The sequence below is a fragment of the Heliangelus exortis genome, chromosome 11 (assembly GCF_036169615.1).
Source record: "Heliangelus exortis chromosome 11, bHelExo1.hap1, whole genome shotgun sequence".
Taxonomy (NCBI): Eukaryota; Metazoa; Chordata; class Aves; order Apodiformes; family Trochilidae; genus Heliangelus; species Heliangelus exortis.
In genome coordinates, this window is record NC_092432.1 from 8010860 (window position 1) to 8024412 (window position 13553).

Below are 13553 nucleotides of genomic sequence, written 5' to 3' on the forward strand. Positions count from 1 at the left end.
ATGGGGTCACCAGGAACTCCTGCCTTGATTTTAGTCCTTAATGGACATCTCGAAGAAACTTCATGTGCTGTTTGCCTATGCAAAAGCAGTGTAAAGGCTTGACTTACTGCAGATCAGTACTTCAGGTGACTTCCAGTCAGGTTATTTAAAGATAGGTTTGGGGGGTTTTTCCCAAATGAACCATCTGTGACCTGAGGCAGCAGGCTGTGGTAAGTGGTGCACTCTTGGTAAGCAGTATGCTTGAAGCCATTTGTCTTCATTTAAACTCCAGCACTGGTGGTGAGGCTTTGAAGACTTCCAATTTCCTCTCTAATGTCTTGTGGTATGTGTTTTGCAGCTGCAGAACCTATTCGACTGGATGACTGACTTGTAGCTGGAAACTGAACTGTAGGTAAACATGAGGAAAGGGCTGGTTGGAGCTTGCAGAGATCTAAGTTGGCTGTTGTAGCTGGAGAAATTGCTTTCCTTTTAGAGCCCTGTGGGATAACACTTTTTGGATTTTATCTGAGGTGGTCTCTGAAAAACTCTGTACAGAAGCAGAATCACGAAAACTTTCCAGTGACTGCATTTAACCTAAGATTAGAAACCACGGAACAAATGTTGGTATTTGTCTTTTAGAAAAGAGCTGCACTAGAGGTTTTATTTGACAGCCCTCCTCAAAAAAATCTGCTAGCAAGCCTCATCTGCAAAGGACTCGTGTGAAAGAAGACAAAAAGGCAGAGTGCTGTCTAGTGTGGGGTATGGCTGCTGACCTGAACTGGTTGCAAGGTTAAATAACTGGGATAAAGCCAACTGCTTTTTTCTTATGCTAGAAGAGCAGTGTCTCTTCCATCTGGCATAATAATTGCTGTTCAAAACTCTCTGCAATGAGCTGTGTGTGACTTCAGCAGAACCATCTGTATCTCTTCTTGTGCAGCCCCGTTTGCCCTGACTGCACTGTTCTGATGCATGTTTCTTCTGAATCATGAGACTGTATCCACTGACTACTTTCAATCTCTACCAGCATTTTCAGAAGATGATTCCATACAGCCCCCATCATTGCTGGGAATCTGTGTGTGGTTGGCAGGCTGTATGCCTGGCAGGACCCTCCTGCAGTTTTTATCTCCCAGTGCAGAGATGCTGGGCTGATAAAAGATAGATAATGTTATTAGCCTCATGCAGGTTCTTTGAATAGCTTTACAGTTGAGTGATCAAATTCCAGATGCACTGAGGGCATATTTACAAGGTTATAAGCATCAGCTGGCAGCTCTTGTATCTTCTCTTGAAGTGGTATCTCCTTCTATGAGAACCTATTTTGGGTCTTTTTGGGAAGTTCACTTGCAAAAACTGAGTCAAATTGTACAATGAGATACTGTGTTCACTTGACCACAAGAAGTGTCCCTGATGGAGGAGGGAACAGAGCATATACTGCTCCTCTTTTCTTGCTAAACAAGTTTTTATTTTCATCTGAAGTAGGGTATTTTTGTGGAGTGTGTCAGGAGAGCAGGCAGGTGTGGATACAGCACAAGAGCTGATGTGGGGAAGAAGGCCCAGCTGTGTGAATTGGTAGTGTCAGAGGACAAAGGTGAAGTTTCTGTTGCATTCTAGTGGCTTAGGGGCTTAAGCAGTGAACAGGGTAAAACTTGAAACAACAGGCTTTCAGCTTCATGTGATTTCAGGCTGTAAAGACAATAATTGCAGGAAACACCCCCTAGAAAAAAAACAATGGGGAGGGAGTTGGTTATTTCTTAGGATCCAAGGTAGTGTCAGCAGCTCTGAAGCTGCTTCTGGACTTCTGGCTCTGTGTAGCTCCTTAATTGTGCGTTCCCTAGGACTGCTGTTATCCTGAACAACAAATCATTACTGCTTTCCTGTTAAGGACTGATGTAACTATCTTTTTCAATGCATTGGCTTAGTCTGTCCTTTATGGAATAGCCAGGTGACTGCCATGCCACCACCATGTGGGCAAATGTCTTCTGTTAAATGACTTGCATCTTTTCTTGTACTAAAAAATCCTGATAAATAAGCCTTTAACTCCTACTAAATAGCTGAGTTTTTTCCCACTGCCTTTTTAACGGCCAGGAAAAACTGCACACAGCTTTAATATATAAGCAGTTCTGTGTAAAATAGTCTCACCCACCAAGCTTTTGGACTTTCAGTCTTCTAGAGCTTGCTAGAAGCTTGTTGTTTCTGCCACTGGCTTGGACAGTCAAGTGCTTACACAGGTTCATGTGGCTCAACCCAGGAATCATCAGTGTCTCAGTTATGAGATTTACATTGTACAGGTTTTAGGGGTCAGTTTGCTTGGCTGGCAGGGTGCTGTCCCAATGTCACTGATGCACAAAGCCTCTGCCTTGCGAAGCATTTGGACAGGTAAAGTCTCTAGAAAGGAATGTCAGGATTTTGGCTTCTGCTGCAGCTAGCAGTGCTGATTTCTCAGCTTTGAGAGCTTATCAGTCTCTCCCCTTGTGTAAGGCTGCACAGATCAGTGCTGCTAGTTCAGTCAGAAAGGAAGAAAAACATTTCCTATTTGTTGCTATATTTGGTGGCGAGGAGGTGATTTATTATGGAAGTGCTAATGTGTTCTCAAAGGCTTGTTAGTACAGCAGGAATAAGCAATTAAATAACTGTGTCCTTCAGGTACATTCCACCCTTGATATGGGGAAAGAGTGGACATATCCAGACTGCCCTTTATGGAAAAATGGGGAGAGTGAGATCACCGCATCCGTATGGACTTCGCAAGTACCTCACGATGCCAGATGGAGCCACTGCCACCTTTGATCTCTTCGAGCCACAGTCTGAGCACTGCACTGGAGGTCAGTCCAACACCTGCTGCTTGCCTCGAGCTGCTAAACCTTGGTTCTGTGCTAGGGGAGAATGGATATGAACACTGCTACTTGGTTTATTAGAAATCATAGGTACAGTTCTGGCAATGTAAAAAGCCTGCCTAGCAATGTTAGTATGTGTGGAGGCTGAGAGGCCATCTTCATGTATACCTGTATGTTAGAGCAGGAGAGACCCTGCCTGACAAATTAACAGGAGGTGGGGGGTTAAGGAACAGAAAAAATGTTCCATAATCAGTTTCAAGTGAGAGACTCGCAAAGAGAATCTGGTGATAAACTTTTCCTGTTAAGGCTGTGGGATCAGAGGCTAGCTGCATGAAGTTCTTCTAGAAAAGAAACTAGACATTATCTCCCCCTTAAAATCATATTCTTGGTAGTCTTCAGGGACAATAGATGTTTCAGGACCTGCATGAAAACCAACTCCATGTGCACGGAGTAGGGAAGAGATCCAGACAAGAAGAGAACTCCATGAAAAGTAGAAAATAATGGTGATTCCTTACAACATTGTGTATGTATACTCAGAGTGAATGTCAGCTTTCAAACTCACTGCTGGTAACAGCAACACTGAGTTCCTCTGACTTGACTTCAGAAGTTCAATTTACCCCTGCAGTAAGCCTGTGACTCCCATTTGGGCTTGTTCTGTTCTCAGCTCTCATGGTTGAGATCCTTGTGGTATAACACTGCACTGGAACAGTTACTGTTATATATATATCACTGAAGAGTATCTGAGCAGTGCTTTCCTAATGAGGCAAAAATTCAGTGACTAGAGCTGCTAAGCACTGGAGCTTTGCATGTAGGAGTTTGATAGCTAATTTGAAGTGCATGTGCTAATCCTGAATGTAATTTACTGTGCCTTACTGAAATTACAACAATTACTTTCTTAGTTGATGCAATGATGTCTTGTTAAACAGACAGCAGATCAAATACTTCTAGATTAGCCACGGAGCGGATGATGGCCAGTATCAGCCTATCAGAATGCCTGGGCTTAGCAAAGCTTCATTTTGAAGGCCTCTGTTACACCCAGTTCTGTAAGGGAATCTGCTCGGTGCATGCATGAGCAGTGGGCTCCAGAGCTGCCACATGCTTAGTCACAGCAGGCTGTCAAAAGGCAGAACATGTAATGTCAAAAACATTCTTCAATGACAAGAGTTTACTCTTGGTCTCTAGGCAGTGCCTGTAGAACTGTTTGGGCAGCTTTTCCTGAAATTAGAAAACTGTTCATCTCCTGTAACATGAATTACTTTTTCACATCTGCAGCTCTGGAACTGCTAGTCTCCCGTCCCATACTAGATTTTTGGCAGACTAGTAGGATTTTTTAGCTTGCTCTTGGTAGATGGTTTCCCACGGATCTGAATTGGAAACCTTCTGAATTTCTTAATTTGCATGAAGTGACATTTACTTAACTTTCTTCTCTTTCTGTGCACAGAGGATGTCACGATGGTGATCTGCCCTGGGATTGCTAACCACAGTGAAAAGCAGTACATCCGCACCTTTGTTGACTATGCCCAAAAAAATGGGTACAGATGTGCTGTCCTGAATCACCTGGGAGCTTTACCAAACATTGAGCTCACTTCTGCTCGAATGTTCACATATGGTAGGTAATTCATGGCACCTGGGGACTGACTTCCCAAGCTTGGGGAGTTTCTGGAGCTTGATCAGGCTCTTTCAGCATTAATACAATGGCTGTATCTGAATGAGGATAATTTTGTACTCTTTTTCTGGTTTAACTGCTTTCTGAACTTAAGAACTAAACTAACTTACATGTGAGGATGTGAGGAGGCCAATACTGGGATTCACTTTTCCTTCTGTCTTCTCTCAGCTCTTACACATGTAAGATGCTGAAGTGTCAGATCTCCAGAGGTCACTTTCAACTCTGGTTCTGTGAGCTCATTTGTGGAATGTGAGGCTACCTGGCTCTGAAGTGTTAGCACAACTTCTGAGGCTTTGTAAAATGTAGTATTCTACAGACAGAGGGGTTTCTACCAGCCTATCCAGAAAGTATATTTCTGTCCTATGAGGGACACATGAGAATTGGTCCCTGGATGTGACAAATGTCAGGGAACAGCAGCAATTCAATAATAGGACAGTAAAGCTAAGTGGTAGTGCTTAACTTCCATGATTTGGGGTTTCCTCCTTGAGTAAAAGGAAGTAATACTTAACCTAGAAATTAGAAGGAATAAAAGGCTTGTTACTGAGGATGACTCCAGCTTGTAAGTAATGTGATCATAGTAGAACACGGCCTTTTTGCCTGTGACCTGATCTGCTCGTTCCTGAGTTCTCTTGAGCTCTCATGTCCTTCTTTACTGCAGACATCTATAGGTATGTTAAGTCAGGAGTCAGTTGTAGGTTTCTGTTCATGTGGTGCCTCCTGTGTGGTTTGCAGTCTTAAATCTACAAGTTAAAGTGCATAGATAGCTAATACCAGTGTACAATGCCATCAATTTTGCAGCTGTTTCTCTTCATGTATCTTTTTCCCATCTCAAAGGCAGGAGAAATGGCTGCAGGTACTCAGATTTTACATGTGTGGAGACCTTCAAATCTGCCAAACCAAAGACCTTAATACTGCCAGATGCTGAATCCCTCAGTGCCTGCAGCCTGTGGGGTACAACTGGGGGTGTTAGCTGAGAGCAGAACAGATCTGAATAGAGGTGCTTACCTCTTAATGATCTATGACAGTATTGCCAAAAGCAAAGGAGCAGGCCGCTTTCCAGACACCCCACTAGAGTTCAGAAGTGGGTAACTGCCTCAGGAAGGTAATGATGTGTACTGTTGTTAAATAGAAATGTCAAACCTTGAGTTATTAGATGGCTTTTTTTACAACTGCTTTAGAAAGAAGCGTTTGGATTGTCAGATGAGCTGTTGCCGTGATTTCTAAGGAAGTTGACTTTCTTTCTTTGGCATTCTGACAGAACTAGCCATGAACTAAGGTCCACAGGACTCGTAACAGCTAAAGAAACACGTGTGAATCAGAGCTCTTAAAGCCCTTAGGTTGTTGGAAAGTCAGAAAGGGTGAGAAGCTGAACTTAAAGCATGCAACTGAAGCTTGAAGTGGGAATCTGCATGTGTTAGAAGATGATACTTGACTTTGTCCTTATTTTTAGGTTGCACCTGGGAATTTAGTGCCATGGTTAATTACATAAAGAAGACCTACCCTCAGACCCAGCTGGTTGTTGTGGGCTTCAGCCTAGGTGGAAACATTGTCTGCAAATACGTGGGAGAGAGCCAGGCCAACCAGGAACGAGTCCTGTGCTGTGTCAGCGTGTGCCAGGGGTACAGTGCTCTGAGGTAGGTCTAAAGACTTCTCCATACCAGTCTCCTGGGGGTGCAGGAGAGGGCAGATCTTTTGGAAGGGTGAGGTGAAGAGTGTTTTGCTTCTCTTGCATTTGAACTGCTCTGCCAGACTGCAGCCTGTGAGAGGGAACCCTTCTAAAATAGCAGCCAATGCTTTGGGTGTTGGTTTTTTTTCCACAAATAAGCTGTGTGTGGCAGCTCCTACCTGTGGAGGCTGGGAAGAGACACACAGCTCTTACACTGCTGATCTATGTTCTCCATCCTTCATCTACTCATCAGCACAACAGTGCTGTGGACTGTTGAGGAGATGGAGAGGCACTTGCAACTTAGGGTGCACGATTTGGAAGGTGAAGAGGAGGAGGCTTACAGCTCTAGGTGCTGCCTATATGTTGACCTATGGCTCCCCAGCTGAGGCTTGCACTTCCATTTGCTTATGAGGGACCTGGGTATAGCACTGCTGCTTGAAAACCGGTGGTCCACTGATGTGCATTAACTTCCCATGTATACACAGTTAATTAAAATAAGAACAGTGTAACCAGATAAGATACTGCTTTCGGTTTTCACTGTCTGTATATACAGACAACTATTAATCTGTAGCTGACTTTATAGTAACTTAACTGCACTTTTGAGCCCTGAAACTGAAAGGCAAAAGGGGCCATTAAAGTCAGGGGGCTTGAGCCAAGATCCATTGGGCAGATAAAAATGGTGACACTATGGCAGCCCTGTGAGGGGCTTGCTATGGAATTTGACCTGTCAGCCTGGTTCTCTCTTGGTGCTGATCTGCCTGTGTAGGGAATAGTTAGATGTTCAGCAGTCTTAAGACACCTTGTATGAGAAACTCTTGGAAGTGAAAGAGGCTTTTCTGGAAGCATTAAATGTGACTAAAAGCACTTCAGTAATATGCCAACACACTTAATTGATTTTGAGATCAGATGGGACTACTACTAGGAGAGTGTAATCTACTGCTTGGTCCCCAGGCAGTTCCCACCCTTAAAATCTGAAAAGACAGTTTCAGAGTGTGTGTTTCAAAATGTTCTTTGTTGTCTTGGGGTTCTGGCATGGAGCACAGAGTATCCTTTTGAAGCCAGCTCCTCAGATGCATCAGACAGGGCTTGCAAGGATGAAATCCTTGCTTCCATATTCTGCAGTTACACAATTCTGTATTTCTCGTCTCAAAAACAACATGTCAAGTAATGCTGTTCCTGAAGTCGATTTCTGCAGTGGTATGTCATGATGTGGTGGTAGAACAGCATGGGAAGGACAACCTGTTTAACAATACTGTACTTGGATATTTGTGTGGAAAAGTAACAGCTGCTTGTCAGACTTTTTCATGCAAGTTCTTCAGTGGGTTGTGTGGATTATTGAGCTCTTGACTCCACCTGCTGGGTAAACATCTACTAGCAAATCTCCAGTCATGAAACATCTGTTGTGCATTACTGGGCAGTCAGCAGAATGGCTTTTCAGATCCTGTGCCTCCCTTACCCAATACCTAATTCTGCTTTAAATGCTATTTAGCTGAAGAACTAGAGGAAAGCAACATCAGTAAATGTCTGCTAAGCAAAAGGCAGGACAGGGAGAGCTTTGTGCCTCTGGTTCTAGAAATGGGAGGTACAAAGCACCTCCAGGTTAATGGCTAGTCTAGTAGATTAAAATAACTGGCCTTGTCCCTCTGGGCTACAAGAAAATGGATTACCCAGGTAGACATGACCAGTTAGTGTACAATTCCATTTTCCTTTTTATTAGCTTGTACAGCTTTTATTGCCCAAATACCTTGAGAAAGTAAAGGGTAAAAAGTGATGGTGAGCAAGGTGAGCCAGGAACCTAAAATATGAAAGCCTTTCCAGAGCATTAAGCAGGAGTCCCACAGATGGGCATAATAAAGTTGCAGCAACACTAGGATCTGCCAGAAGAATGAGTCTTTTATTTTAATGAATTAGCACTGTATCTGGGGAATTTGTTCCCTGAGGCTAAAGGGGGACATGTCTCCTTATTACTTAATCTCTGCCTGCACAGGCTTGATTCTGCTTCTTGATCTTGTGGAATGCATCTTCACCATAGCTACAGGCTGTAGGGGAGAGTCCTCAGTTGAGACCTGTGCAGGCCTCAAAATGCCAGAAGCTGCCTTTTTTCAGTGCTTGCAGCTCTTCATGTGAGGAGTACAATTGTATACCACAGAAACTGCAAGGAAATGTAGTAGCTTTACCTTCAAACATTTTTAAATAACAGGTTTGCTTGGAAAATCTGTGGGGAAAAAAAAATGCACACCTTCCTGTCTTCCTGCATTCTCCTACCCTGGCATAAATGTGTTTGGTAGACAAAAAGATAAGAAAGTTTTCTTTTAAAAATGGCTTACTGCAATAAAACACAGCTTGCTTTTGCTCTGGTAGAGGACTTGCAGGCAGTGGCTTGGGAGGTCATGCTCAATGCACTGCAGTTGTCATGGTTTGTTAATGTTTAAATGGCAGGAGCACTTCAGTAGCTGAAACTGCTCCCAGCATTCTTAGGTTGCTCAGTAAAAGATGGTGTTTCCTCAGTAACAGCAAACCCTACTCAGAGTTAAAGCTGTAACCTGCCCATGACCCTGCCAGCACTGCTTTGCTATGCTATGCAAAGCTCACCCAAGTCTGGATGATGTTAATTCTGTTTTAACAACAGATAAGCTGTGAAGTACTCTTCTGCTTTGAGAAGAGGTAAAGACTGCAACTCAGATGCCACTTGCAGCAGCATTTATTCCTGCAGCTACTGCCAATAAAATTAGAACAATAATAGTGCCTGTACATATTGGAAACATCTGCACAAATTATTTCCCCTGCAGAGCTAATATGCACAATAGACAACACTTTGTTCAGCAACAGGTTTTGGTTCATTCTTTGGTAGTCTCATTAGGTAAATTACATTCAACTCATGCAAAGGGTACTAAAATCCTCTTGTCAGTGTTGCAGATCTTGATTGATGGCTCTTAAATGCTCTGATCAAAACAGCTAATTGTGTTGTGCAAAAGGAGACTGGAGATCTCTTTTCTGATATTACCAAACTTCATCAAAGTGGAAGTAATTTCCTGGAAAAGGTTAAGCCATGGGCAGGGGAGGCCTGCAGATTTGTTTACATAGCCTCTAGGCTGCCAAAAGATGTTACAGTGTGTTGAACAGAGCTTTCAAGATCTCTATTAACATCTTTGTAACAGCTTTGATTGTTCTGTGATGTGTTTCTTCCAGGGCACAGGAAACCTTCATGCAGTGGGATCACTGTAGAAGATTTTATAACTTCCTCATGGCAGACAACATGAAGAAGATCATCCTTTCTCACAGGTACTGAAGTACATCACTTAAGCTGACAGTATTGATTGGGTCAATTGCTACATTGGATTTGTCTTCTCAGTCCTTTTAAATAGGACTCCTGAAAGATTATGCACCAGTTCCTTTCTTGGTGGCCTTTAGGTGAACCAACAGAGAAGGGGAGTCTATGTCAATCTCATTCATATACAGTAAAATACACAAATAAGCTTTGGTGATCTTACTAGAAGAAAGCAGGCTTTCTTGCTTTTTCTGCCTTCTGAGGAAACTTAATGAATAAACAAGATGTGCACAGGAAAACATTGTAATTAGACCTCAAAGTGGAGTATTCTGCATCTGTTTCACTTCTAGCCAAAGAATTTACCATTCAAGGAGCCTCTTGCACTGCCACCTACTTGAGGTAGGACTAATCTTCAAGATCTGCTGTATGGGGCTGCTGCTTATCAAATAAGCAGAAAGTCAAAACTAGCTGTGGCTTCTAGCTATTCCTCTAGAAAGAGCATGTAGCTAGCAAAATACTTCAGTGTTGTTCTTCCTGGAGTGCAAATGTACTTGTAGGATCCCTGTGCTGCTGTTGTGATCTGTGGCTCTCATGTTCAAAGGGATGTGTTTATTAAACAAGTGACATGTTCAGTGGTGTTGTTTCTTCCATCACAAGTTTCTGGGTAGTTCTTTCTAGGGCAGTAAATGTGTAAGTACCTCATCTGTGTATATTTGAAGTTGCCTGACTTGAGGGGAAAAAGGGAATATCCAAGAACAATTCCAATTAAGAGCACATGTCACTGGCAAACTTTTGGTTTATTGTTTACACTCCTGTGCAAAATGAAACACTTGGAGAAGGAATTAGGGCAGCTGACATGTAGAATGATCCACATGATTCATTCCAGATTGACAAATATTTAGACAACTTGACCAAATTTAACATGTGAAGTTAGGTAAGTTCTCATTAAAATGTATTTGAATTCATAACCCAGAAGAAAATCAGCGCTGGCTCAAAGGAGAGTCTGTTAAGTAAACTCTCTTTTCATAATCACTTGTGCTCTAAGGCAATTCCCCCATCAAACCTGGCCTCCTACTCTGCCCTGCAGCTGCCTCTGAAAGGGAATTAAAACTCCTTTCCAACTTGCAGCTTTTATATTATTTGTTAGGGGAGCAGTTTGTTCTCATAAAGGAACATCCTCTCCTGAGGGCAATCACTAATTATGACAAGTGTCCATAATAAATAGCTTTCTGCTAAAGTAATGCCCCAAGTAGTTGCTGCTGTGTGAGTTATCTTAATGTCTTCTGGGGGAACTTTAGGACCAGATGGTGAAGGAGATGCCGTGCCCAGGACTGCTAGTGCTCTCATCTGAGCCACCCACAGGTTGGTCTGAAGCCAAAGGACCCTCCCTCTAACATGCAGCCTCTCTTCCAAATACCCCTAGTGCTGTCTGTTATGGGCAGATTCTTTTAGAGACTCCTTGTCCAGTTTTTCAGTGTAACAGGAAAACACCATTTTCTGTAGGAGGTGAACAAATAAGCTGTCCCTGTTCCCAAGAGAGCCTTGTGTGTAGCCCACTTCTAGTCTTACCTTGCTAGATTTGGTAAACTCAGTTGCCCTTGAACAGGTAATGGCTTTGCTGCCCTTTTCCTGTTATTTGGATGTTTTTCTTGATGTTCTTCTTTCAGGCAAGTTCTTTTTGGAGATAACAACATGAAGAAACCACAAAACCTGTCAGATGCAGATCTGAGCAAACTCTATACAGCAACATCCCTTATGCAGATTGATGATAATGTTATGAGGTATGAAGGGTGATTCTCTGATCCTATATAGATCTCTCAAAGTACCTTCTCTTTCAAGAGTTGCTCTGCATGCCCTTTGCTTTGTCTATAGGAATCCACTGAAATACAGTGCTGACAAGCTCAAATTCTCATTGCCTTCATACTGAATAAAACTTACCAGAAAAAAGAAACATTATTGGCAGTCACAGCTTCTGTAAAATCATGCAGGAGGCATTTGTTTTTCAGTAAATGTGAATCTGCAGCCTTCAGTAATGTAGGAAGAGGCCAGCTCCAGCAAAAAACAGGGCAGAACTTGCTCAGAACAACTTGTGAATGTCCTTAACCCTGCTTGGATTTTAGAAAAAACTTTCTCCCCCAAAAAACCACTATTGCTTTCTCAATAAACATTAGGTTTGGCTGAGATAATCCCTCTTTTACTTGTCATACTAACATCTAAATTAAGCTTTCTGCTTTATTAAGCAGTAGCTTCTTACTGTCTGTGTCCTTGAAAAGAGCACAGCACTTTTATCAGTAGCAGTGTTCATACCATGGCATGTTGTGTAGAGTCTGACACCTTTCCAAAATGACATGGGAAACTGTTGACTATACAGCTATAATGCTTCTGGCAGACTGGGTATATTTCTGGCTGCTTGCTAAAATCCATTTTAAGGGAAATCTCCTTACTTGTCTGTCATACCTGAGGCCTTTCTAGTTTGGGGCAATAGCTAGGTTGTCTCTGACTGTAAAAAAAAAAAAAAAAAGCCAAAATAAAACACTCAAGTATAGGTTTGAACTCTTGGTTTGGGGGAGAGTGCAAAGGATTTGGGGAGAACTGGAACCACAGTGAATTCTGGGTGGCTTGTAGTCAGGCTCTTTTGTCCAGTATGTTTTGAGGTTCATAAACTGTGGTGGGTTTGCATTTTGAAAGATTTTAGGTAAAGATGAGTGCAATCATAACTTTTTGTTCCATATGTACAATTATCTAAGTGAAGTGGGGTACTTTAAAAGAAGTAAACAGAAGGCTCCCTACACTTCAACTTCCATGTTTAACTTGCCCATGCTATCACAATGTTTGAGTAAGCACAGAAAATACAAAGGCATGCTCTGCCAGAAGTGAGTTTTGCAGAGACACTGGGTAGAAAAAAACATCATCTATGAAAACTGAGGTATCATTCCTATCTCTGCGTATATGTCCTCACTTGAAAGCAAGTCACATGAACAGATGATTGCAATGACAATTTTCTCTGTTTCAGGAAGTTCCATGGCTACAGTTCCCTAAAGGAATATTATGAAAAAGAAAGCTGCCTGCATTATTTGCACAAGGTAAGCTCTTGCAATAGAGACTTCTCTTGTACCTTCATGTTTTTATTGGAGAGAAAATGCACTGTGGTTTCTGTTGTTAGTACCCAGACACAGTTGTCTTAGCTGGGCTGTCCAGAAATTATCAGATGCTGGAGTAAGATTTCAGTTTTTGCTGCCTCTAATACTGGGGCTAAATGCTCTGGGCTCTCAAAAGCTTGTAACTCACACAGGTAGTAGCACCCAAATGATCTAGATAAAGTCATGCATTCAGCTGTATCCTGTGAGTGTATGAGGATAAGGTGGGAAATGGATGGTGGCATATAACCTGCAGTTTCAAGGAATACTTACTAGATACTGTGGAAAAAATTATATTCTCTGGTAGACTGGTGCTTATCAGACCAAAGTTTTGCAGAAGTGGAACTGGAAGGTAAAAATCCTTCTTGATCTGCTGAGGCAGAGGATGAATATGTTCCAAGGGAGTTTCCTGGACTTCAACCAAGGTGTCTATAACAGAGCTGGCACTAGCTGCCTGATGTACAAAGCAATACAGAACAAAAAAGGGTGTGGCTATTTGAATTCTGAGAATGGGGAACATCTGTGACTCAGTCGTTATTTGCTCTGATGCACCCCTTGCCCTTTCATACAACTGAGTTGTAGAAAAGAAAAAATCCAGGTCTGTAAAGTATTCCATTGGTGAAAAGTCACCAGTCTTAAATTTCTACTCTCTGCTTTTGATGCTTCTCCAGGTACAGAGAATTCTGAAACAAGGGGTCTTATTTGAGTTAAGCTAAGATACTTTTGCAGTTTGTAGACTGAAATTTAGGTACTAACATTTTATTGTTTTTTTCCTTTTCTGCCATGTTTGATGCAGATCTATGTTCCTCTTCTGTTGGTTAATGCTGCTGATGACCCTCTTGTGCACGAGAGTCTTCTATCAATTCCAAGAGCTCTCTCAGGTATGTTGAAGCAGTTTGCTCCATCTGTGCATATTTGTGCACCTGCAGCTTCCTTACCACATCACGATCCATTATTTCAAGCCAGTTTGACTTGCTTCTGTAAGTCAATCCTGTAACTGTAATCCTGT

General features: G+C 42.3%; 1 protein-coding gene across 3 annotated transcripts in view; it reads left to right on the forward strand.

The window, feature by feature from the left end:
- The window catches only part of ABHD2 (abhydrolase domain containing 2, acylglycerol lipase), a 37217-nt gene that overhangs the window by 17443 nt on the left and 6221 nt on the right, over window positions 1-13553 (forward strand). For all 3 annotated transcript variants that reach the window (XM_071754328.1, XM_071754331.1, XM_071754329.1), the window contains exons 4-10: window positions 2620-2795; window positions 4249-4416; window positions 5924-6107; window positions 9329-9421; window positions 11075-11188; window positions 12421-12490; window positions 13341-13425. In XM_071754328.1, the coding sequence (XP_071610429.1) occupies window positions 2620-2795; window positions 4249-4416; window positions 5924-6107; window positions 9329-9421; window positions 11075-11188; window positions 12421-12490; window positions 13341-13425 (890 nt within the window). The remainder of the gene's footprint in view (window positions 1-2619; window positions 2796-4248; window positions 4417-5923; window positions 6108-9328; window positions 9422-11074; window positions 11189-12420; window positions 12491-13340; window positions 13426-13553) is intronic.